Source organism: Triturus cristatus, chromosome 8 (genome assembly GCF_964204655.1).
Source record: "Triturus cristatus chromosome 8, aTriCri1.1, whole genome shotgun sequence".
NCBI classification, from domain to species: Eukaryota; Metazoa; Chordata; class Amphibia; order Caudata; family Salamandridae; genus Triturus; species Triturus cristatus.
Window position 1 is genome coordinate 1,130,036,231 of NC_140591.1, and position 27,198 is coordinate 1,130,063,428.

The window sequence follows — 27,198 nt, forward strand, 5'->3', positions numbered from 1 at the left end:
CCAGATGACAGAATTAGGCCTGGGAATTTTTTCTTTTGTTTTTTGGAATGTATTAGTGAGATAGCCTTAGTTTGTGGAATTTGGTATCCACATTCCAAAGAACATGGAAAACAAAGGTTGCCAAAAAGATGGCATGACATTTTAAGAATGGTTCCTTGTTCTCTGTGACTCACCAAATCTTCACGAACCATAAAATACATTGATGAAATGCCTTTCAAAATGGCAAAAACACAAATGTTACAAAGTGAAAGTGTTTTGCAAGCTCACCATCATGAATCTCCCACTTTGGAGGTGCACACCCAAATAGATCACCCAAGACCAAAGAGGAAATGTATGTATCTTTTCCTCTTCTGACAAAAGAGGAAAATGCAGGTGTCTTTTACTCCTGTCTCTAAAGAGTTATCCACCTTTAGGTAGAGCGTGTTAGTAGTCAGACAACCCTGTCAGAGTATCCGCTATCTGCACGAGTTATTTATAAAGCAGCGCTCCACTGTAGTACCCCAAAATAGTAGACACACACGATTGGTTCTGTACCATGATTGGGTGTTTATTATGCAGTAATCATCTATAAAACATGTGTATCAGAATTATGGTAAGTATTATTAGAGCATTGGAATGTGGAGCTAAACCCCTCAGGCTCCGAGAGGCCTTTGTTTTATTTGTTAGAACATTCTGCCCTCTAGTGGCAGAATGTTCTAATAGAGTTATAGCCCTCCAAAATTGGGCTATACCGGCAATTAAAGTCCCGCTCACTTAACGCTGGAGCGGGCTTTCAATGGTCGATATAGCCCACTACGGTGGGCTTTAAGGCTATACTAAAGTCTCAGCATTCATAAATAATTCCAGGGATAATCCACAAAAAGCCCAAAAGAGCTCTCATTACACATCCCTATAGGTCTAAAATCACCATCTATTGTTACACAGTATTGACGGCCATATAATTACTTGGCTGTATCATCTAACTAGTTTACATCACTCCATGTCAACCTTACTTTGCTGTTAAGCCTTCAGTCAGAATACGATCTTCCAGCACATCCTCCTCTGCACCTGGTCTATGTGCCCAACCCTTCCCTTTTCTGGCTTCTCTTTAAATCCTTAGCTCCAATGATTTCCTATGGAAAGAGGAGGGGCACTCTTGCTCAGCAAATTTGTTGTGGAAGTCCATGGAAGGTAGCAACTTCACAACTTTTCTTCCTTCAAAACTATATCTGTTCATGGCAAGGTGGCCTTGTGGCTGCAAGCACTGCACACATCTCAGAAAGAAGGTCATTTTCTTCTCTGTCTTGTATAACCGGACACTGTAAAATTGAGTTTCAAAAATAAAAACCTGGCGATCCTGCACACATTGATTAGCGTTACCGTTCAGTTTGTTTTCTAGGCCCTAAGCCAAATACATACATAGTCCAAAATTGAGTTAGTGTGCCCATATTGGGATGCAATCTGACCTGGCTCGTATGTAACATGTATGCATTACAATCAAAGCCCTGGCACACAGGATGAATCCATCCCAGGTGCAATCTTTCTCCACAAATAGATTTCATGTTTTTGAAGTATCAGCGCAATATGTCACTCATTAGGTCTCGCTGAGCCCAGCGCATGCACTGGCTCGGAGAGACATTTTGTATGTCGGATTTTTAAAGTGCTGCCTGTGGCCTAAAGCTTGAGTGCACGCGAGCGTGCACGCGCGCAGCCGTCAATCACTGCTGCACGCGCACCACTCGCGTGCTTGCCACACAGCGCGTCCCGTCCGCGCGGCCTTTACTTTTACGTTCTACCTGTCGCGTGCTTTTACTGCTGCTTGGTTATTACTACGTCATCGGAAAACAGGCTTTGAAAACACCTCCCTGCTCTGGAGCAAGCACAGACTTTCCGATGTATTCACCTCCCAGGTAACGTTTTTTTCTTTGACATGCCAGGAGGCAAACACATGGCTTATACAGCGCACTATTCATGCCCACTTCACGTCAGCACAACTCGATCACTGCCTGCTGGGCTATGCACAGCACTCCAGCCTGGCACTTCAAGGGGCTATAAAGCACCCGCTATAACCACACAAGTGAGTACCTTAAGTACACCCTGCTGTGTGCAGACCCCTAGGGCTGCAGCTAAAGCATGGGCAGTCGCAGGCAGACATGCCAGGAGGCAGACACGCTGCTTTATACAGCGCACCACACAATGAGACAATATTGCTGTAACGAAGCTTGCCGAATGCAGGAGGTGGGCATATATATTTATTTAGTTTTGCGTTTTTATTAGCGCGAACTTTACCCGAAGGTGTCAGAGTGCTTTGCAATAGGGCTGCAGCTAAAGAATAGGCAGTCGCAGGCAGGCAGACATGCCAGGAGGCAGACACGTGGCTTATACAGCGCACTATTCATGCCCACTTCACATCAGCACAACTCGATCACTGCCTGCTGGGCTACGCTCAGCACTCCAGCCTGGCACTTCAAGGGGCTATAAAGCACCCGCTATGACCACACAAGTGAGTCCTAAGTACACGCGGCTCTGTGCGGACCCCGAGGGCTGCAGCTAAAGCATGGGCAGTCGCAGGCAGGCAGACATGCCAGGAGGCAGCGAAGGTGTCGGAGAGCTTTGCAATAAAGCCTGTTACATAAAGATATAGTGCTGTGTTCTGACAGAGAGAAACTGCTAAACTGACAGCGTGCAGACACCCCCTCAACTAAAGTAAGTCAGACACACCGCTCCAGACAGAAAAGGGGCCAAACCACACAGGCACAATGATCCCAACAGAAAGCCCCCGAGATACAAAGTGATAGAACGACACAGGTTTGTGCGGAAGGTCACAAGGAGGCGAAAGCCAGACAAAGAGCTGCTTACAGGGAGCCACAGATGAGTAGCCAGCCACTTCTGGGCACACGCCTCACACTCGGGGTATTGCCTTTTCAGAGGAGGTCGGAGGAGGGGGGTGACTGACAGTACAGGGCTTGGAGAAGTTAGTGGTATTTATTGTCTTGGTCCCTGAACCGATGCCCTCACCTTCACATCGATTCTGTAATTAAGCTGGGGCCGATAACTAACATTATTGACTGGCTGCTGGCAGGAATCTGTCCAGAGGTACAATCTGATACTTTCCAACTGTTGTTACAAGATGTGCCCTGGAGCCCTGCCTACAAAGGTATCATTTTCTATGGACTACAAACTAAAAAAAGAAAGCAGAAGAATTAATACTGGTTGTTCTGCATTCCTTTCTGGTTCGCTTTCACATTTGTAGCACATTCTTTCCTGCATTTGTATAGGCCTCTTGTTACATTTGTTCTCTCTTTTCTTATGTTATTATTACATTCTGTGCTACATTCTGGAACTTTTGATATATTTGCATATATTTTGTTTTTGGTTTTAGTTCTGGGTTACCCGATTACATATCTCTAATTATATTCAAAGGCAAAATCCACACACAATAGAACACGTTCAACTTCACCGGTAAAGATGCCGTCTCAGAATATGATCATTCACGGGTACTTATGACATGTACATAAAACACGACCTATGCAAAGACAATACTAGTAAATGCCACCTTAGTAAACTTTGCAATTCAGAATATTACCTCCAAATGCAAGCATCTGTCAGTAGTTTGGTATGCCATTCACAGCGGTGATGTCAGACATGCTTACTCAAGCTTTTGTTTTATTTTCGTAATAACATCGAATGTCATTTAATTAGATGTGGATTTTTTTTAGAAGGGCTAGTCGTTTACATACTACTTACTATCCTACCGCTTTGTCCTTGATGCATTGCAATGTCGTTTCACCTTATATAGTTCTACTCATGTTATCAACCTTAAAACTATGTAAGGCCGAGAGCTAGTCTGGCAAAATCTGACCTCCAAATTACAAGTTAAACAAATTTCTCCAACTATGGCATTACACAACTGAGTTACCCTACCTTGACAGCACAGACAAAGCTAATATTAGTTGGACAAAAAAAACTTTAAGTACTTCACAATGCAGTCCTATAATATGCCTATTAGTGTCAAAGTGTCCATGTTAAGAACAGTACACGTTGTTGCACCCAGGATAATGTGCTGCATGGCTAAAAACGTATTAGATCTCTAAGGCGAGACCTATTGGCTATGCCAATGCTTGTTTTTAGAAAGGCGCCGGTCTGAAATCGCATGTAGAACTTCAGAACAAATACCACTTTTCTGTCTCACAGAAATGTTGATAAACACAGCTGTCCCACTGCCCAGGAGATGATTTGGACACAGCCCCAGAACCTTGCCTCTGTCACCGACTCTAGATCATCTCATAGTGTGGGATGGCTTCGGAAGGGTTGTTTCCAATCTCTATAGTGGCCTTCTGAGAGATCTATTCAACACACCAACAGGATCATTTCTGCTGTGGCTGCTTTACCATGAGAAGGGCATGGAGAAGGCATGTCTGAGATTCACATATTTTAAGATTTAGCACTGTTGGAATTGGTTTATCACTCGCCTGTGTCTGGCTGATTTTAGCCCCACTTCCCACTGCTGAATATGTTACCAACCAGACAGTGATATATGGGATAAAGTACTCATTCATACATTAAAAGGATATTGCAAATCACTGAGGAGTCTGTGACCATAAGGTATGTTATTGCTCATAACAAATGGGCACACCATTAACATTGTCCTAAAAAACTAAAATCATTGGTCTCTTGCTCTCTCATGCCTCCTGGACTTAGTCTGTCCCCTACAAAGTTACATATGGTAAACTGTTGTTGCCATTTTAATGTTGGACGAGATTTTTTTTATTTTGCTTGCATCTTGGAAACTCAAAAACAAACAACAAACATTAGCAAAGTCAAATGGAATTGACGTTTCTAAGGTGAAGAGAAGGAAAGGAAGCAAAGAGAAACAAATTGAGAAAGGAAAGGGGGCTATAGAAAATAGTTTCAAGCAGATTATTATGTCATCATTTGTGTATATAAATGAAATGACTAACAGGGTTAGCAAGGCCTACTTTACTTCTGGAGGCATGCTTTCTAATAAACTCTGCTTAGGGCATTCTTTGCTTGTATTAGATTCCATAGCACCTTAGCAACATCACTGTATTGATACATGTACAGTGCTTTAAATGGGCCGGTACTCACCGGTACTGAGTACCGGCACTTCTGAATTTTCTGGCCCTCAGTACCGGCACTTCTCATTAGCCAGTGAGAGTACCGGTACCCTAATAGATGGCACTGCAGGCTCCGGTTGTTTATCTCCTCTAACAAAGGGTAGATGCCGCTTTGCTTCTCAGGTGCTTGTAAGCGCGCCAAGCCTCTTGCAGAGTCGCTGCTAGAGATTCCAGCAGCGCCCATGTGAATGGCCTGAGACTGCAGGGGTCTAAGAGGGCTTGCCGTGCGTCATGCTGTGATTGTGTTGGTCAGGTGTTTATCTTTACGAGGTCGATAATTGGCTTAAGTGATTGTAACCCACATTAATCACCACCTAAAGAGTTCCGCATTCGATTGCGTAATCCATTCCAAGCTATGGGCGATTTTGAAAAATCTGGGCATAGATCTCGCACTTCTGAATTTTCTCCGAGAGCTATACTCGGATGCAAAAGCTTGTGTGAGATACGGTACCAAAGGGGAGCTTACCGAACCCTTTAATATCGAAAAAGGCGTAAGGCAGGGATGCGTCCTTGCTCCATTCCTATTCAACATCTATACTAACGGACTGGAGCAAGCGATGTTGGTTGATAGTAAAGATCTACCCTGCATAAGCTCCCGCCCTATCCCTGCATTATTGTATGCAGACGATTCAGTTATCCTAGCAAGGACACCCAATCAACTTCAGATCCAACTAGAAAAATATTGCGAATTTATGTCTTCTCTTGGTCTCAAAGTCAATAAATCTAAGACTTTTGTAATGAACATCGGGAAGAGAGCCCAAAAATGTAAATCACTCTTTATTGAGAAGACCAGACTAGAAACTGCCACTACCTACCCTTATCTAGGTATTCTTATTGATAACCATCTGTCCTGGAAATCTGCTATATCCAGCAAAAAACTGCAGTATCAACGCACCACTTCTGCACTGACTTCGTTCTCTAGGAAACTGGGTAAGCCCGCTCCTACTGTGCTTTTGCAGATCTACCAAGCTAAATGCATGAGTGTGGCTACATATGGTGCCGGAGTCTGGGGCTATGTGTCTACAGATGAGTTACAAATTATAGAAAACTACTTTCTGAAATACATATTAGCCCTCCCCCGTAGTGCTCCTACATTCGGCACACATGTGGAACTCGGTCGGGAGTATCTGACTGATATCATTAGCTACCAGCCGATTCTACTATGGCACCGTATATGGACTCAGGAGCAATGTCATCTAACTAGGTCATTAATATCTGACTGTCTCACTTTGTCCCATTGGAAAAAGATTCCTTGGCTGCTATATGTTTCAAGATTTTTGACCGATTTGAATCACCCTGCTTATTTTACTGACCCTGAATCCTTATCGGATATATCAGGAAAATCCTTGAAAAAGCTATGTGCTGACCACTTAAGCAATCTTCGTTTGTGTTCTGAACTCGTCAAAAAGTCAAATGCTCATTTAATGATGGTCCAATTTCCGCATGGCATTCAACTTTATTTGTCATTTTTTCTGTCAAACTATGAGAGGTATGTTTTAACCAGATTTCGGTTTGATGTGTTTTATCGCCTTGTCTTATTGCCTGTACCCTTAGACTGGTCACGGGAACCAACAAACTGTCCCTGTGACGGTCTTACTCGCCAGTCAACTCTGCATGTAACCTTTTTCTGCGGTTTCTATAAGTCCCCGCGGAAACGATGGCTGGTTCCATTGCTCCGACACTTAGGACTGAGAAGATGCAGACCGGCTCTTTTGGCACTTCAATATCTAGATACCCCGTACGTTGCCAAAACCGTAGCCTGCTTTCTCAAAGCCTGCTTGAAAATTCATTCCCTACTATTGGCAACTGTTCCCTAAGATTTTATTGACTATTCTGTTATTATTCTTGTATATAGAGTGTTACCGTTTACTTCTAAATGCCTGCTTTCCTTAACAGCCACTGAGCAAACCGAATTTCTACATTTTTACTGACTACTGTGTTATTATCTTTGTACTTAGAGTGTTAGTGCTTATATATAAAATGCCTGCCTTTCAAAGCAGTCAATGAGCAAACCGATTTTTATAATGTTGTACTGTTTTAAATGTACTTTTTATGATTGTAAATTCAATCGAAATAAAGAAACATTGATTGATTGATTGATTGATACATGTACAGTGCTTTAAATGGGCCGGTACTCACCGGTACTGAGTACCGGCACTTCTGAATTTTCTGGCCCTCAGTACCGGCACTTCTCATTAGCCAGTGAGAGTACCGGTACCCTAATAGATGGCACTGCAGGCTCCGGTTGTTTATCTCCTCTAACAAAGGGTAGATGCCGCTTTGCTTCTCAGGTGCTTGTAAGCGCGCCAAGCCTCTTGCAGAGTCGCTGCTAGAGATTCCAGCAGCGCCCATGTGAATGGCCTGAGACTGCAGGGGTCTAAGAGGGCTTGCCGTGCGTCATGCTGTGATTGTGTTGGTCAGGTGTTTATCTTTACGAGGTCGATAATTGGCTTAAGTGATTGTAACCCACATTAATCACCACCTAAAGCGCGTAGACGTTATCAGTTCATTTCTAAGCACTATATGCTCAGCATACACAGAGGGACGCCTGTCTTACAGTCTGAGTTATTAGCAGCAAAACTCAGGCTGCAGAGCCCGTACTTTGCATTACTTTAACCGGAACTGAACATGCAATTAAAGCAGTTTCCTGTAAGATCCTGGCAATTGTTTAAAATGTATTTCAACAACTGGCGATCCATCGGGTGTGAGGGCAGTTGAACGCAGTAATCGTTCAGAAGGGCAGCAACCAGGGAGGGAGGCGAAGATTCTTCGGCGCATATGATTTAAAGAAATATAAGGCGTGATAGGGAGGGGTGAGAGATGCAATGGTGTGATAAGTCATTTAAACAAACAGAACACCCGGCGCATAAGCCTCAGCCTGCTCCCCAATGCCTTTAATCCACTTTGCAGCAGGTTTTTTGGAATCAAAGTGTGCAGGCTTTCATAAAGAAATTAATAAGAAAAGCATGCCAGCTGCAGTCAAGGAACATTTCTGTAAAGTCATAAATCTGGTGCATTTCTTAACTTTAATTTTCCGGATGGCAAATTTAGGGGAGGAGTACAGCATGAAGGGGAGAACAAGAGACAAGTATGGAAAAACCAGGGAGAAATAGTAAGACTTGTGGAGAGTAAGCAAAAGGTGGGAGGAAGAGGAGCAGAACTAGTGAGAGAAGCTTAGAGGCTGGGCAAAGATTAGAGGCAAGTGGAGAGGACATGTGAATGTAAAGGCACAGAGCCAGCAAGAGACCGGAAGAGCCTGGTCGTAGGGACGAGGGCAGTGGCATTGTTTTAAATGGGCCGGTACTCACAGATACTGAGTCCCAGCACGTATTATTTGTATCCCTGTTAGTACCACCACTTCTAAATACTGCGGAGGAGAGTACCAATACTCATGATACTCTCCTCACTGGCTGCTAGTACTGGTGAGCACTCGGCTGTCATGGTTGGAACTTATCCGACAGCCAAGGCGCTTCTATAGTCCTGAGCAGAGCAGCTGTTGCGCAATTCAGCGTGGGATTATTTGCATGATGTCTCTGTGTTCACCATCACACTGTGTTTGACATTGGAGGGCCCATTTGGCCCTGTGCTGTTAATCACATTCACACTATTGTGTGAATTTGTACAAACACAGGTATGGAGGTAGCATATGGACCGCAGCAATTTATAAAATCATGCGAGGTAAGGAGTTTAAAATTGTTTTATTCCCACCCGAGACTTTTTGTGAGTGTTTGCTTATGTCTGTGCGCTTGTCGACTTGTGTGTGTGCCTGTTTTTCTGTGAGAGAAAAGGGAGAGAATCACGACACTCAGTAGACTTTAGAGGGAATGTGTAGAATGCGTTTGTGTGGTTGTGTGTGTGTGTGGTTGTGGGTGTGCGTGTGTGTGTGTGTGTACGCACGCACGCTTAAGTGTATATAGTATTGTGCCAAACACCAACAAATAACAGTATGGCATTAAGAAGCAGCAAATATTACAAAACGAGGAACTGTTGACATGTCATCCTGTTTGGGTTTCATTTTGTGTAATGAGTTAACCTGTTTCGTTTACATAAACACATTTCTGTGTGTTTTTCATAGTTGCTGCAACTGATATAGAAATCATTATGTATCCTCATATGTCGCCATAAGCCCCGCCCCTAGCCCCGCCCACTCGCCACGCCTCTAGCTCATATTAATGACTACCTGCACTTATTTTTTCCCATTTAAAGCACTGTACATGTATGTATGTCTTTTTACAGTATTTTTACCAATTGTCTTTCCTTTTGCACAGCGCTCTGATGGCGACTTTACTGTGTCCACGCTATCTAAAACAAATCTCAATTAAAAAAAAATTAAGCATAAAGCAGTTTATTTGGAAGGGAGCTACCAAAATTACCCAAAGTGACCTTAGCCCAGTCCTAGCTTGTTAATCTATATTCACAAAGTTAAAAACGAAACTTCAATTCCCACAATGCAACTGCGATTAGCTTAAAAAGTCAAGATTTGCTTTAAGTGTCACCCACACCTCTAAGTAAACAAACTTGCAAAGACAAAGTGTGCAGGCTACGGCCAGCAGAGGGGTGTCCTTCCCCGCCAAAGGCCGCTGGGAAGTGGGAGGAGGTGGCGGCTGGGCCGGCCCACCTCTAGCAGCGCCGCCGCCGGGTGGGCCTAAGCCGCGGAAGCTGCCGCAGCTGCAGCAGCAGCCGCCGCCGTGGTCGATCGAGAGATGGAGGAGAGGCGGTACCACCGTCGCTCTCTCGCCCCAGGGCGCAGAGGACAACCGTAGAGGAGGCTGCCAATGCTCGCAGCGTCTGCTGGGCGGGCGGCGGCGGCACCCGCACTCTGCTGCAAGGAGGACGCGCCGGTGCCTGCTCTGCCTCGGCGCACCGGGGCTGGATGGCCGCGAGAAGGGTGAGTGCAGCCCGGGAGAGAGAGGGGACCCTGTCGGCACGTCTGTGGGATGTGTCCTCGGTGGCTCGTCAAGCACATCCCCCACTCCGGTTCCCATCAGTAGCTCTTAGGAGCAGGGGAATAGCATGCACCGAAGGGGGAGGAGGGGGTGTCTGAGGGGCGCGACCCCGCCGCTCAGAGGCCTTAGTTCTGCCCGCAGGAGGATGCCCACCCCAGCTCCCACGTACTGCACACACACATCGTCTTTCTCTGGTTCTGAGGCTGCCACTTGCGATGATTTTTTTGACCGTGCCAGTCTGTACTTTCCTGCATAATTTTGTCATCATTTCGCTGCCTTGATGTTGTTCGATATATCACAATACAGTCTACTGAACGTTAGAGCCCAGTTTAACAAAATAAACTAAAAGTGGCTTTTTTGTTGCTGTAAAACTGTTATGCCTCCGATACCTTGCTATTTCTGGTATGTACTTATTTCCCTTATACCGTTCTTCAGTACAAGAAGGCATATTAAAAACGTAAGTCCTGAAAACCCCTGAACCCTTCTGCTACCCAAGCATATCTTCCATGGAACACAACATGCACACCTGTCTGTCAACTCGCCCTCATTCGGCAGGCGTCATTTTTTTTCTCACTTATACTCACTCTCCGGACACACAAAATGCCCAATAAGAAGTCGCCTTCTTTCCATCGCTCTCCGAAAAACTGATTGTCCGTTCACCTTAATGGTATTGGTATCACATTTTAAACGCCCGACTTCACCCCCATTTTTAGAGTCAACAGTTTGACAAGTTCCCACGTCTCTAATACTGACGTAAGACTACAATTTACTTCTAAAAACCCGTCCCTTTGTTTCGAGCAAGTGTAGTACAGACCTCGGACATCTTTTCAGCTTGTGCAGGTGTCTTGCGAGAAAGTTCTGCTCTGTTTGTCATTTAGGATGGTTGGATAGCTGTCCCGTGTCTGTTAAAGGCTGTAACAAAATTGAATACTTAGAAAGTGTGTGTGAGGGCCAAAACCCTAAGGGATCAGGGAAAATGAGTGCTCGGGTGAAAAGTGTATGAAAGAGTTAAAGAACTCAAATATTCCAAACTGCTTCTTTTCTGAACATCGAGGAGTGCGGAATTATATAAAAAGGCAGTGGGTGCAATGTGTTTTTGTTCTTTACTTTTTTATTTGGACTTTCCATTGTGCTCGAATACCCAACGAGGCATTCCTGCGCTTTCCCTATAACCTGAGAAATACAGACGAGCATGACATATTTTAGAAACGAGAAACAATAGGGAGTGGAATAGCAGGGTGTGACAGCCATTGGGGATTATATAATTTGGGGGCATATTAACAAGGGCTTTATCTCTGCTTTTTTGGCTTTAAAAGCCAAAGAAGCGGAGATAAAAATATCGCCCTATCAACAACAGGGTGCTAACATGCAAAATCGCATGTTAGCACCCTTTTTCACTACGCTTCCCTCTGCATCTCTAATGAGATGCAAAGTGGGCGTTTCAGAGCAAAATAATAGGAGAAATGTTGCTAAGCGACATTTCTCCTATTATCAAGCTTCACGCTAACCCTGTTAGAGACAAAAAAAGCAGCGCTAACCACGGTTAACGCTGCTTTTTTACGTCTGCTAATTTTCAGATTTAGCCATGTAATCCAATGGGAGGTGGATTACATGGCTGAGTCCACCATGGTTTATCAACAAGGATATCCCTATCCTTGTAGTTTTATCGCTGCATTACCAGCGATAACCTCCCAAAAGGCCGCTATCGCTGGATTTTTTATCGCCTAGGCGGTTAGCGTTGTTAATAACGCGATAACCAGTCTATATTATCCAGCGATAGCTGGCGTTAAAAAAATTAACGCTAAGCGCCCTTAGCGTTAATTTTCCTTGTTCCTTGTTAATATGCCCCTTGGTCAGTTAAGTTAGAGCTGGAACAGGTGAATGAGAAATATTGTATATTTTCAAGTCTGTTTCTACAGATTTTTTGGGTTTGCTCCATTGATTTTACCCTGTTCCACAGTAGTTCTAAATGTATTTTGGATTTGAAGTGCTGCTTAGAATCTCCTAGTGACCACAAAGGAGGACCTCTAGATGTTGTTTGGGTGTCTGAATTTGCTTAAATACAATGAAAGTTGACATTCACTTGGTTATGGTTAGTAAAACGAGACAGTCGATTAGACAAAAGGCACATATCATGTTGACCTTGCCGAATACAATTTAGCCGTTCACTCAAGAAAATAAAAACATCCTTTGCTAAAAGTAAATCCATTTACTAAACCATATTAAAGCCATGAAGGTATTATGCTTTCTGTTAATCAGGAGTCTTTAAAAACCAGAACCAGCGGAAAGGCCACAGCTCCTATGATGGAACATTTCTGAGACCCTAGCTAGAAGGCCTCGTCTGTTTCTTGCCCAACCATCGGCTGCAGCGCCAAGGCAGATGCCACACGCTTCCATATCGCCCTCCTTTAGTGCGGCTACAGCCCCATAAGGTCATGTTTGAAGTAGCATCCAGGAAAGAAGAGAGAACCTGAAGTTCCAATGGAGCTCCCCTGCGAGGGAGAGAAGTCCTCTTGTTGGGACCAACCTGCAGCTGGGAGATGCTCACGCGAGGGGATGATGTTGAAGTAACTCAAATTCCTCACCTCTGCAAATATCATTTTCAAAGGCAGCGAGTATCCAAACTGCTGACAAGAAATCTACGAACTAAGAGCATCAAAAAGACAGCTGTTGCTGCCTTTAGATATCCCTAAAACCTCCTTTTCAAGGTTAGAACATCCTGTGGCTTTACACACTAAATTAGTGACTAAGGCCCTGTAGAGAGTGGTATTTGATTTGTATATGATGTGTACCTTTAAATGGTTAAAATAATTTAGTATATTCTGTAATCTAGAATGTTCATAGTGCATTCATTGGTTTGATCTTGGTGAACTCAATCATAAGCATGATCATTTTGATGACCCAACTCGTTCTCCTCATTCTTTAAAGAATAGGGGGGGGGGTGATGCTGATAATATCTCTGTGCCTCCTGTTCCCAGTTGTTTGGATGATAATGATATTTCAGATAATATTAGAGGATCTGGGGATAGTAGACAAGTAAGGTGCAGCTCTCGAATTAGAGCTCCTCCTTTTCGTTCTGATGATTTTATTTATTATTAATGTTGTTTTATTTTGGCTCTTATTGTTTTTTGTTTGGTCTGTTTTCCCATAGGAAGGGGGGGGGGGTGTAGAGAGTCGTATTTGATTTGTATATGATGTGTACCTTTGCTTGGTTAAAAGAATTTAGTGTTTTCTGTATTCTGTAATCTAGAATGTTCATAGTGCATTTCTCTTTCTGAACCTGCTTCTCAACTGGTTATGTTGTGGGTCTCTGTAACGGAAATAAAGCTTTCAGCTTTTATCTACTAACTTGAAGTGTCACCCTCATCTTTCTTGAGAAGAACATTCTACAGGCCCTCTCCCCGCCTCAGGATGGTGACTGCATGAGATAAAGTGAAGCAGTAAGGCTGTCGAAGAGGGTCTTTGTTATAACCTCATTGACGAGGAAACCTTGATTTCGCTCTTGTATCTTCAAAGGAGGATGTGACCCCCCCCCCCCCCCCCCCCCTTGAAAGAGAAACTGGCTCCTCTGTAGCCCAAAGAGAATTCCAAACTCCAAAGAATCCGGTCAGCCAAAACTGTTGCTGCTGTCTAAATGCATTAAGCGGCACCATGGAAACAACATTCAAGTCAGTTTAGGCCCCGATTTTCAAAATGATTACCCAAAAATCTCCAGAAGATTCTCCCCCAGCAGTAGAGCAATGGCCACCGGCCAAATATCTGGAACCCAATCGTGGCTTAACCCTAGGACCACCGGTTTCATCCACTTGCTCAATGTAGTTTGAAAGGAAACCAAGCTGATTTTAAAAACAAAGTGATTTGTTCAGGATTCCAAAGTCACATTTGATTTCTCGATTAGAGTATATGTCATCAAAAACATTTCCAAGCGTTTAACAGGAAGCTCTTTTGGGGGGAATAAAATGCAAGCATGAATGATGATTAGCTTGGGCAGAGTTATCCCGCGGATTCATGAGGGGAAGGTACTAAAAAGCTGCTATGAAGGACTTGGACAGTACATGGTATTACATCATAATTAGGGCTCCCGGTTTTATGTATTTTTTTTTTTTTTAAATATTTCTGTCGGTATTTATCCTTATTTATTTTTGGGTCATGTGATTGGCATTTATCCATATTTATTTTGAGAATAAATGGAGTCCTAAAATGACATATTTACACATTTATCTAACTCTTAGATGTTCGCTCATCCATGGATGCCTGTTAGGTTTTAGCAAATTAAGCAGCCGTGTATAACAAAACACTACACCTACTGGTGCATATTAGCGTTTATACTACAAATATGTGTTAACGTATGACGGTATTTAAGGAAATCTGATCCTGTTTTTTTAACTCTCCATGCTATCTGCACCGCTTTTGCCTGGAATTCATGAAAGACAGCATGGAGAGTCTGCCACAAAAAGCACAATTTTCTGTATTTTCTGCTTTTAAAAATAAATACAGAGAGGAAACGCATTGTTTTCTGTAAAAATCAGTGAAAACTGGGAGTGCTAATCATAACATAGTGTATGAAATTCAGTCTACCGAAAATATACAGAACCTTTCAAGCCACATGGGCCAAAACTCTCGGTCAAAACTAGCATGGTAACCTTGGACAATTGAGACCTTGTTCAGACATGTCCCTGGCAAGAAAACAACGCCAGCCAGCACTGTCCGCTCGTGACAAATTATTTATCTCGACCAGCATCATAACACTGCATGTCAGTGTGTCCCTTAGACTGTCTATTTATCTCTGAAGTTTTAATATTTCTCTGAATAGTTTCAATTATTCTAGCATCTGGATTTTCTTCTGGTAGTTTTTTTCAATTTGCATAGGCATGGACCAGAACTGGTCTCTGTTCCTGTCGTGTTTCACTTGGGTGCCACTAACTTTGTCATGTGGTTGCATATTAAATATGCTTTAATTGTGAATGTATTTATAAAGCACTTATAACCCATGACGAAGCACTGAACGAATTTTCTGCAAGTAGCATGCTACTCGGGAACCCAAGATTAGTTGCCAGTATGACTTTTTTTTTCTTTTTCTTTTTCTTGTGCATTAGTTGTGTTAGGTTTGTGCTCTTGATTTCATGTGTCTTTAGCAGAGTTTGGAGTAGAGATAAAATGATAGGCATGAATATGAAAGGGTAAGTAGTACATTTGTGTGTGCTTGTTAGTGGGAGGCATGGATAAAAAAAAAAGAGGGTGAAAGTTTGATATGGATGTTTGGGAGTTCATAGTAGTTTGTGATGAGAGAGAGGCAGAAGGGTTGGGTTGAAAGGAAACTTTTTTTTTTTAGATGGCAAAATAAAAATAATTTATACATACAGATGCAGATCACAAATGCATCCTCTATCTAGATAGGTAAGTGGGCCACCACCGTTGACACTGGGATCGCTCGCTTACTTCCACTTTGTTGGACATGACATCGTTGTTGTGGTTTCTCAAAATTTGTGCCTTTAGTCCTCCTAATTAACAGACTTCGTTTTTGCTGGCCTTATGACTCTGCACACTTTACCCTTGCTCACCATTGCTAAACTGCTTGTGCTCCCTCTCTAAAACATGTTAACATTGGCTTACACCCAACTGGCACATTTAATTTACTTTTAGGTCCCTAGTAAAGTGGTACTGCCTGTACCCAAGACCTGCAAATTAAATGCTACTTGTGGGCCTGCAGCACTCGTTGTGCCTCCCACCTAAATAACACTTTAAACATGCCTCAGGCCTGCCATTGCAGCCTGTATGTGCAGTTTTAAAACTGCCCTTTCAGCCTGGCTAACTTTTAACCTTCCTCTTTAGGTCTCGCCTACGCAGCGCGCATGTGCTGCATAGGCAAAAAGACCTTTAGCAATGGCTTCGGCTTTTCAGCCAAAAATGTGCACGGGTTCCATTGCCTTCAATGGCAACATGTGCATGTGTGGCGATTCACTTGCGTGAGCGAGCGGCGCCATATGGTAGCAATTATCGCTCCCGCAAGTGAATCACGCAGGCCCCTCTGCTCCCCCCACTGCTGCGCAAGGCGAGCGCGCTTGTGCTTCTTTTTGCGCACACACAACTCCCAGTCGCGGCCGAACTTCTTGCTCACGATCACTTTCGCGCGCACCATTTGCTTATGTTCTATCACCAGCATTTGTATAGCGCACTTCTTCTGTTTCTGAAGCCTCAAAGCACTCTCGAGATTATATGTGCCTCGTCGGCAGGTCTGTGGCTTTTCCCTCTAACTCAGGCTTTCATTCTTCCATAGTTAGTAAAAAAAAAAAGAACCATTGAGTTGGGTAACAGTAAACGCGCATTATATATTGTTAGTGCCCGTAGACTCGTGGGAGGTGAATGCCCGCTCTACAAATACATCCCTGTTCAAGTCTAGTTCTCACTCCTTTCTCTTCATCTAGCCATGCTGAAGGAAACCCCGGGCGCTATGGTGGCCCAACACCATTACATAGAGTTAAGCAGGCAGTAGTAGATAGTCGTGGTCATGTCCGGAATGGGCGATACATTTTCTGTTTGGTAAAGACCAAGTGCAGGCAGGGACACGCCCCAGGAGCTGGTAGGGCACGTGGATGAGTGCACCAGTCAACTAGATTCTGGAATCCTTTCAGTTGCTCAGTGCTGATGGTTTCTTTTGGTCACTATTAAATCCTAGCCTTACCCTTGCGCACCCTTATGCCGGCCCCATTAATCCAACTTTGGCCCAGTTTATTTAGTGACATTTTAAACAAATAAATAGAACTGGGAACAAGGCGCTATACTTCCTAGAAAAGCTTCTAGGTAAGTGGAGCCTGCCAGAAGCCGACGGCCTAAACAAGCAGCAGCTGTCCCTGGATAAACACTGCGAGCCGGGGCCCATCTCTGCCTGTGTGCAGAACTTGGTTCTTAAAATAGTAAATATAATCCTAGTTTTGCGCCTAACACCTTCTCCACTTGTATCCTTGTTTTCTGTGCTTGTTTTAAACTCTTACTTTGTAGCTTCGAGATGGTTGTAAGATGAAAAATAGTTTGTAATTCAATTGTAATGTTATTTTTGTGGATGTTCTCATTGCAGGAAGTGATAAAACAGTTATTTCATTAGATTCTTGTGGCTGGAAAAGTGACTGCTGCCTTTAGGGATATGAAAAGCTCATAAAGTCGGAACATACCATTCACTTTGTAGAGCATCTTGGCGCTGAATAACAGATATTTGTTACCCAACTTAACAGTACTCGTTTTATCAGCCTCGGCAGAATGAAAGGCTGAGTAGACCTATCGAGATTCAGACCTGCGACCATGAGGTCGAACACCAATTCCTCAATAGGATGCATCATTCCATTGAGCCACCACACTCGGATATTAGCAAATTGAGCCCAGAGCCAAATTAAACTGCACAAGGTCACAGATCTGTTGTATCTATTCACTATGGTTTACGATTTCACACCTTTGTGGCATTTAGATTTGCACATAGCAGCATTTAGCAGTGCAATTCAGATTTGCACTCCTACATGAGTTTACTCATGTGAAGTAACATCAGGAGGATGTTATGAGGTGTGTCAGTAAATGTACTCACGGTTGCATGTTGTGGGCACAGCAAGGGTCGGGGCATCTGCAAATGTACTGGACGTTTGTGGGAGTTCGCAAACCTTTTTGCAAACCTTTTTGCAGCAGAAAACAATTTTGGCATTTATTTCATCATATGCATCCATTTTCAGAGTGGAAAAGGGTTGTAACACTTCCAAATTACGGATAAATGGTAAATGTTTACGTTTATATGACCCTCAAACGATCCCCACCAGAGAAGAGGACTATACCCTTCAACTCAGTGCATAATTTGCAGAAGCATAAATGCCAGAGCCCAAAGTTTTTCCAGAAGTCTGTCGCTGCCAAATGATGATGTTGCTGAATTCCAAGGCTGTCTAGTTCTGTCTCCTCTTTTATCCATCGCCACACACTCTCGGCCCCCACATCTCAATCTTGCATGTTTTATACCCCCCTGCTCTCTGCCTTTGTTTTCCTTTCACTTTCTTTTACTTCTTTTCCACTTCTCTGCCTTTTAGGTCTCGCCTGACCCAGCGCATGCGCTGGTCTGGCGAGACATATTGAGAGGGCTCCAAAAAGTGCTACCAGGCCAGCCTAGAGCTACAGTGCATGTGCGCGGGCCGCGCTTGGCTGCGATTACTTTCACTTTCGCACGGCCGCTTTGATGTTTGATCGCGATCACTTTCACGGCCACTTGGCATAGCCAATAGGTCTCGCTTTTGGGACCTTATAAGTATTTAGTTATGCAACTGTTGCATGGCTAAACACTTATAAGGGTCCCAAAGGCGAGACCTATTGGCTATGCCAATGCTTGTTTCTCTTGCTGTGAGTCAGTCCGATGATGAAAAGTAAACCAGTGTCCCGAAAAATGAGCGTCGGTGGGTCCCTCCTGCAGCAAGCGGAGCACATTCAGCACTACAGTAACATCCATCAAAACATGCATGGAGCTTCAAGAACTATAATGCACAAAATTGTCAGCAAATTTTCAAAACCAAAATTAAGCATGTAGAACGAATACCTGGTCTCTCGGTTCATCTCACTGGTGTTCCACCACTTCTCTATGATTGGACTTTCTTTTTACATTTCTCCAGTATTTGGAACAACATGTGACATAGTTCAAGCGTGCCGCAGCCCTGCATTCAGAAATGGTGTGCTCCAAGGGCACCCCAAATGTTTCCATAATGTACCAAACGTGAAGAGATGGCCTGCCTGCAAGAAGCAAACGGGATGAAGTGCCCAGCTTTGGAAAAGATGTCCAGGGATTTCCCTAAGACCAGTTGGGAGGTGTGGCTGCATTCCACCCCGTTCTAGGCTCACGTTCTCAGTAATGGCATTTTGGAGATTCGACTTTAAAACAAATATATAAAAGGCGTTTCCGGGTCATGTTGTTAATTATTGAACAACAGCTGTTCTTGACTGGTGCTAAGTGGTGCATTTTCAGAGAATATAATATATTTTCTACTATTCTAGACTTGTGAGCACACTCTAAACGATGTCATCCCTGATCCTATTGGGGTACTGTGGACAGGCAGACATTTTGAAAGTTGGGATAAGATAATCCTTTCAGCGTGTTTCTTGAGACACCACCTATGTTATTAAAGGACCCTTACTCCAGTACAGGAGCCGCTGTCTGGGTGGCGAAAGGCTGCATCAGTACCAGTGTTCATGCAGACACATCTTCCACAAAACTGCAGGAGTTTAGAGTAGATGCTGGTATCAGAGCACTTTTACACACGTTTGTTCAAATGTGTGCAGAATTGCACAAACCGTTGATATTGCAGAAATGTTCAATTTCTTATCGCCATTTGTTCACTTGTTTCGGTGGGGAGCTGTGTAACTCATCCTCAACAGTGCCGACCCCTAAATGAATCGGTCAGCAGTCGCGCAGCCGGCTCTATGATCGGCCATTTAAATACCGGACTGAATATCTTTAGGTTCTTTTTAGGTCAGGCTTGACAACACAGCTGTCGATTGTGATCAAACCTACCAGGAGAGGGAGTTTGGCTCCTCCCACATGTTGGCAGCAGTGTTTACACGATTTGATCGGGCAGAAATTGTTTGCTCATCAAAGAGTGATTGTATTTTATGAATGGTTTGACAAAAGTGCTTTGAAACAGCCACTAGGAATGTGAAGCGCATTAAACTAAATAGAAGGTTAGGCTATAAGCAGCATTTTGTTATTAAACGACTCTCATTGTATCTTTGAAACGATATTTAAAAGGAGCACAATGTGAACGAAGCGACCTCCGTTAATAACAAACCCACTGCGAGTCCTTGACTCAGTGCTGAGTTCAAAATGTTAATAGTTGTATTTTGACAAGTTGTTTTGGCTTCAGCTTGTGATGCTCTCAAGTAGCAATGAGATTAGCGAAGAAGACGCAGAGCAGACTGTGGTGACTGCCAATCGCTCTGTTTAATAATACCTGGCAGGGCGGCTAAGGTTGGATTACCCTTTAATGAATACGTTCATGATGAACGTGTTCTGAGGCCCTCTCTAGATAAAATGTCCTCCAGCGTGCAGAAACTCATTACTCCTGTAGCCTTCGATTGGAGGCGCACACCACCAAAGAGAGCTAAAAGGCGGGGAAGTGGTTAGGCTGATAGACTTCCAGCGATGAGCACAGCCTGCCATAGGAGTATTCAGCAGGCCAGTTTCCTCAATTTGGGAATGACCGCTTGGCAGAAGACTCCAGGAATTCGTTGGGAGCCTCCCCGTCTGAAATTCAAGTTGACAAAGATTTCTATTGGAAAGACTTCCTGGCAGAAAGGTTTTTGGAATTAAGGGCCAATTCACTAGTCTGAGGTTTGTCCCTGGTAAAAACCCACCCACCAATTCCAACCCCTCGTCCTCTCCTACATACTCACTTCCTCTGCCCCCTCGCCCCAAGGTAAATCTTAAAAGCTTCATAATTTATAGTTATTCCAATGAATTCCAGGAATACTCTGAGGAACAAGTTCTAACAGCCACAGAAAAGGACAATACTGCACTGCGGTGCTAGTTAATTGGCCTCCTCGCTGTCATGGGATTGGAAGAAGGCCACAACATGAGTAGAAAGGATTATAAATAGTCATTTCCAAGCAGCATATGAACACAAGGCCTTAGAAGGCACGCTTACCCATTACTGTTCTTCCTTCATGTTGCTGTTCCTAATTTTTAAGACAAATCAGAAAGGCTACAATGTAGACCAGCGTTGGCATAGCCAATAGGTCTCGCCTTGGGGACCTTATAAGTGTTTAGCCATGCAACGGTTGATGTTGTTGCACCAAGGATATTGTGCTGCATAACTAAATACTTATAAGGTCTCAAAAGCGAGACCTATTGGCAATGCCAATGCTTGTTAAGGCCTGTAAGTCACCCCTAGGTAGGCCCTACACAGCCCATAGAGCAGGGTGCCATGTATTTGAAAGCGGGACATGTACTTTGTAGTTTTACATGTCCTGGTAGTGACAAACCCTTCAATTTGCTTGTCACAACTGTAAGGCCTACCTCTCCCATAGGATAACATTGGGTTAACGTACCACATTTAATAAGTGTAGGCTCAGGGACCCAACTGGGACCTATTATCAGTCTGAGTCAGAATAGAGTGAATCCACCTCCACCTTCAGTCCAGCAACATTTCCAGAGATCTGAGCAAGATCTGTGGGAGACTAAAGGTCACCCCATTAGATGAATGACCAGAGACCATGTTTTTGACTGCAACATGGAAGCAAGCAGTGAGGCCTTTGGCATTACAACAGAAAGTGAAACGTCTATAGTGGAGGCCACCATCAGTTTCTTATTCAAGAGTCTGCAGGCATGGTCGGGCCACAAAGGCACACCACAGAGTCAGAAGAGGGCAAACAGTTAGCGAAGCTGGGGTGAAAGTAGTCTACTCCAGAATCTGCATAAAAAAACAAAAAGGCCAAGAGCACAAAGTAATTTCCCTTTTATGCTAAGGTTGCACATTTATCACAATTAAGACTAGGTTATGTAATCTAGCACACTAGTGTTAAGCAGCTCTGAGACTTGCAAGGTATGGCCCTGGGGTATGCTAGTTTGGGGTTCTTCTCAAACAAGGCTCACAGAAATGCTCTTATAATTTCCCTAGCGATACAGAATATCCTTGGTTCCTCCCTGATATGAAGGCACAGCAGAGACAAGTGGTCTGAGCAAAAAAAAAAAGTCAACTTATCAAGAGGGATTTCTCAACCGATCCTATATACAATAGGCAGGCCTAGGGGTGGGAATTATCTATCTTGGGTAAGGTATAAAGCTACAGTATCTTGAGATTGTTGGCTACTATGAATTCAGATTTGGTAGCCTACCACCTGCTTTCGCCTCCCATAGCCAAATTCTTTATAATTTAAATAGAGCTTTAAAAAGACAATGTTATAATTACTTATCAGAAGTCTGTCACTCCTCCCTTTTATACTGCAGTAGTATTGATTACAACCCATCCCCCTTTTATTGCGGTTGTATTACTAGATGGGTGTTTGAGAACGTTTTCATTATTAGATAAGCACTGGTACATGCAGGTTTATGTGTCCTTTAACACACTGCTCAAATGTTCAGATCTTGGGTGGAATTGAACTAGGTGGTGGTTGGAAATATGACTGGTTTCTCAAACTAATATTGGTTATACTATAGGATCTGACACTACCTCTGAAAGAAACAAAAAAAGTTCTCTAGCTTTCCAAGAAAATTCGTACAATTCACGTTGAAGTTTTAAGGATAAAGTCTGAAAGTCTGTACAAAGTTCCTTTTGTACAACCCTGATTGTACACAGTTAAGGTCTCCATGTAATCTTATTGCACAAACACTTTTAAACATAACCCAGTTTAACCCACAGGTAATCTTAACCTTATTTATAAGGGTCTCACATGGTAGCACTTTCCAACTTCAGGAAATACTTTCCTGCAAAACCGCTCTATCAAGTGCTCGCTCCCACAGTGGAGCCCATCTGGGCCAAGCTAGTACATTGGCAGACAAAAAGGCGTCCCTTTGACGAGGCATGCCAAGTTAGTCTGTAGGGCTCTCGCATCCAAGTAATTGAAATGTTCCAATGGCACACTACCACTGGGTCCATAAATCATTTTCTCTAGGATTCTCCAAGGTAGTAGTAATATTCTGTATTCTGTTAAAAACCATAAAAGAAACAAAGTCATAGTAATGTCAATCAATTCTTAATATGGTCTCGAGCCCACGCATATCGTAACTACGTATCGTTTCATTCAGTAATATTGATGATAAAATCTGGATTTATACATTTTTTTTTTTTTTTTTAACTCTAAAACAATTTGGGTTTAGCCAGTGACCTTGTAAAGCCAAAATGTAAGATTCATAAGTCTGGATTCGAAACCTGGTTTAATATAGTGCATATGCAATAACGATACCCTGTGGGGATGCTGGTGTTTGTAGAATTATACAATGTCAGTCATATGAAGGGTATGCTGTACTCGAAAATATCCCCTCTCGTGCATTAGGCTTGGCACAACACTTCCCTTAGCCTAAGCTCTAATTCGCCCTTCCTTTCATGATTGTGGTGCTGTCAAAGGAAATTTATGACTGCTGTTTGTTATATAGTATATGCGAGTAAGGCCAAGCGGTTCTTTAATAGCGAACGAAAGGTGGGAATAATGATGGTTGTTTGCCCACAATCTTATGTAGCTTCACAGAAGATGCAATATACCTATATACTATATCGCGGACCATGTCTTTCTGTAGTAGTTGTAAATCCAAGAGTGCAGGTCTGCATTGTTTAATATTTAAACTCCTAAGCAAAGTGACAAGTAATGCCTTCCTGATCTTGTTGTACAAGCCCCCAAAAAATTAAAAATCCAGCTGTGATTGGGTAGATACCAAATCGCATGGGCCCAATATGAGGTCCTGATCACAGCTAGCTGTTGAGGGGTAAGCGACCAGTAAGTGTGACATATTGAAGTGAAATCTCACTAGATAATGCAGATATGAAATAGGGATGGTGAGCAAATACGGTTGAATATTTCTGGTCGTTACTGACTTGCCATATAACTTGACTGATCGCTTGCTATACTCCCCTCCTTTTTATTTATTATTTTTTTTTCTCATCATGCAAACTATCCATTCCTTCTTAACCATGGATTTCGTATGCTTCGTAATGCTCAAGGGGTTATTAAAAAGGCCTTGTCTCACTAGCAGTGTAAATTGTTTTGAGGTATTCCAGCCACTGAATGCTGCCTGCCATATCAAGTTTCAGACAGTCATTGATTACTATTTTGGTTAATACTGCTTCCTGTCGAGTCCAGATTGAGAACCAGAGCATAAACAGTGCTAACAGGACAATGTCTCTCACATGGGCGAGACCCAATTCTTCATGACAAATTGATGCTGGTACGGGCCCAGGTACTCGTAACAGTTTGCGCACAAATTTATTTTCAGCAATCTTTAATTGTAGAGGGTCCTATATTCCCCAGATCCCTGCACCATAGGTTGCTGCTTAAACATATCTGGCCTTATATATTCTGAGCAGTACTCCCACAGGGGAAGATCCTAGTTTTTTTTCATTAACTTATGGATAGCACCTGGGTATTGTTCGAATTGGGAGCATCTAATGCGGAGCAAATGTTTCCAATTGCATTTCCTATCAAAGGGTAGCCCAAGCTACGTGGATGTATTCACAGTGTGTAATCTTGTGCCCTGGATATTAAGTTATTTCACTTTTCCCTTAGAATGGCCAAAAATCATCTTGAAAGACTTTATGTTGGTAGTTTGTAGCCCTATGGATCCCATAAACTTCCCAAACCCCTCTAGCATCCTCTGGAGACCCACACCAGTTCTTGGCATAAGGACGCAGTCATCGGCGTACATTAATACAGGAAGGGCTCTTGTTCCTGCCCTTGGTCGGTCGCCCACGATCTCCCCTAGATGTTTCTCCAAGACGTTGATGTAAATACTAAACAAGAATGGGGAGAGGACACTGCCTTGACGTACTCCCTTCCTGATGTTAATTGAGGGAGTACATTCCCCATTAGGGCCGTACCCGACGAAACCCACAACATCCTCGTGCAATTTTCTTATTACATGCACCAACCCCATCTGCCCACCCAAGTCCAGTAGTTTGGCCCAGAGTCTAGATCTATCGACATTATCAAACGCTGAACCTAGGTTTTAGGGCAGGCTGTACTATTCTATTCAATATCTTTGTAGGGTCTCAAAAGGCAAGCCAGACCTACTGGCTCCGCGAATCAAGAGTTTGCTGCCCACCCGCCTATATTACCTCTCATATAATAAAATTTTTCCTTTAAACAATGTTGAGAATGGTAATTTTTCAGAAAGTAATTCTTTGCTTTACATCTTTCAAAGCATATTCAAAATGCAGGCATTTGTTTATTTGGAGGGCAGTGTTCTGGGATACCAGACATGGGTGAAATATTCAGTGTATTTTTTAAATTACGATCACTTCATAGAGAATCATTTAATACACACTGAAAAGAAATCGATATCCAGCTTGCTGGATAAGAAAATGATAACACAGCCCTGTTAAACTTTAGAAACACACTCAAAGCTTTGTACGCCTCATTAGGTTTTATTGACAATTTAGAGTAAAACAGGAAGATTCTGGATATGGTCTTAACTGGCTAATTTCAGAGATCAGATTTAAATGAAACGATAATCGTTTGACATTCAAACGCATAAAATGCCATGCAACTGGATATTGCAAGGTGCAAATAAAGGCGGATAATTTATAGTTCCAATCATAGGGGGCAGGTTTTGGGGGCTGGAGCTATAACGGTTATTTAGAAAACTCATGCACATAATCAAAGCCGTATTAAAAAAAAAAACATGAGGCTAACTAATTATCTAAATGCAACAGTGACGATCAGTTCAAATGCCCACCAATACATAAAGATAAAATCTTTAAGCCTGTTTCAAGAGTTACCATTTTCTAGAAAATGCAGAATTCAATGTGCATCTTCAACCACACCTTATGCCATTATTGTAAAAGTGGGCCAAAGTAAGACATTGCTCATCGAAGGAAACCAGGGTACTTTGTGGGGTGGATCATTAGAGCTTTTTTTAAATGTTAGTTTATACACTGTCTGGGGAATAATAATAGCATACCACTCCTGAATACCAAGAAAGTGTGTAGTAATCTGTTTTAGCCTGTTCTGTTTAGTTTGCTATATCTACTTAGGTTTTATTACTATGTTTCTTTAAAGCGGTTCTATTGCTGCTTCGATACAGTACAATATAGTAATGAAGCAGGATACTGTAGTTGTCTTCAAGATTATTTATTGGTTACATGGATGAGGAGGAAGCTATTTCCAATGCTGCTGTCCCCACTGATAAAACAGGAGTTAAATCACTTCTGAGGCTTTGTGAGTACTATTCGAGGTTTATTCCTCACTATGCTACGATTGTCCGTCCCATCAGTAATCTTCTTAAAAAATGGACTAAGTTTGTGTGGAGCAATGAATGTGTGGTGGCTTTCCAAGAGGCTAAGAATATTTCAGGGAAGAGCTCTGTTCTTAAACCTTTCGACCCCAGCCTCCCATGTTGCTTGACAGTTGACGCCAGTCAAGTAGGTTTAGGTGCTACTTTGACACAGGTGGAGGATGGAGTTGAAAGAACTATTGAGTTCGCTTCTAGAGTACTAAGGTCACCTGAATTGCAATACTCTCAGTTATCGAAAGGGAGTTACTTGCTTGCGCATGGGCTATTGAGAAGTTTAGGTCATATGTGTGGGGAAAACGGTTTATGCTTCAGACAGATCATAAACCACTGGTCAATATTTTGGGAGGGAGTCTCACTAAATGTTGCACTCCCAGAATCCTGAGAATGGTTACCAAATTGCTTCAAAATCAGTTCGATATCAGACACGTCTCTGGAGGGAAAAATGGGAGAGCGGATTTTCTTTCTTGTTTTCCTTCTGCAAATCTCCACGATGATGATGATGTTTCCTTTTATGAACTTATTGATGAGGATTGTGAAGATTGCCTTGTGGCAGGGGTGGATATTCCTGAATTTAAATTATGTTCTGAGGATGAATGGAGGGAATCTTTTGCTAATGATTGTGTTCTCCAGGATGTTTGTAAGTTTGTAAGAAGTGGGTGGCCTAGGTAGAAGGTCCCATCTCCTTCCCTTCAACCATTTGCTAAAGTTGAAGATGAAATTTCCTTGGAGGATGGCATTTTGTTGCGCAATAACAAATTAAATCCGCCACATTCATTCTTATTAGGGCTCATGAAGGATTTGGGATAGTCTTTTACCAAGCGTCGCATTATTACTACAAAGTGCTTCCTGGATTGTAATTGTTGGTCTGCCCACAAAATAAGTGCTGCCCTCTGGAGGGTCGGGGGGGGGGGCACATTCAGTAATCCATGCCAGTGCAGGTAGATTTATTTTGACCTTGACTGACTTAACTTAAAGTTTTGATTTTAAAGCAGCAGTCTTAGGGTTTCTCAGTTTCATTTCAAAAGGGTGGCTGGGTTTGACCATCATCCTTTACCACAGCTTTTTATGGGTCATACATGGCCTTCACTCACCATCACCATGCTTAACATTTTCTACACCAGTCCTGGCAACTCCAGATTTGGCTGTTTGCACCTGATTTGGCAATGTGCCCCCCCCCCCT

General features: G+C 43.0%; 1 protein-coding gene across 1 annotated transcript in view; it reads left to right on the forward strand.

Moving 5' to 3' along the window:
- The first annotated feature begins 9,611 nt into the window (after window positions 1-9,611).
- The window catches only part of CHST10 (carbohydrate sulfotransferase 10), a 219,908-nt gene continuing 202,321 nt past the window's right edge, over window positions 9,612-27,198 (forward strand). The window contains exon 1 of the mRNA XM_085622768.1: window positions 9,612-10,005. Coding sequence (XP_085478894.1) covers window positions 9,991-10,005 — 15 coding nt within the window. The 5' untranslated portion in view covers window positions 9,612-9,990. The remainder of the gene's footprint in view (window positions 10,006-27,198) is intronic.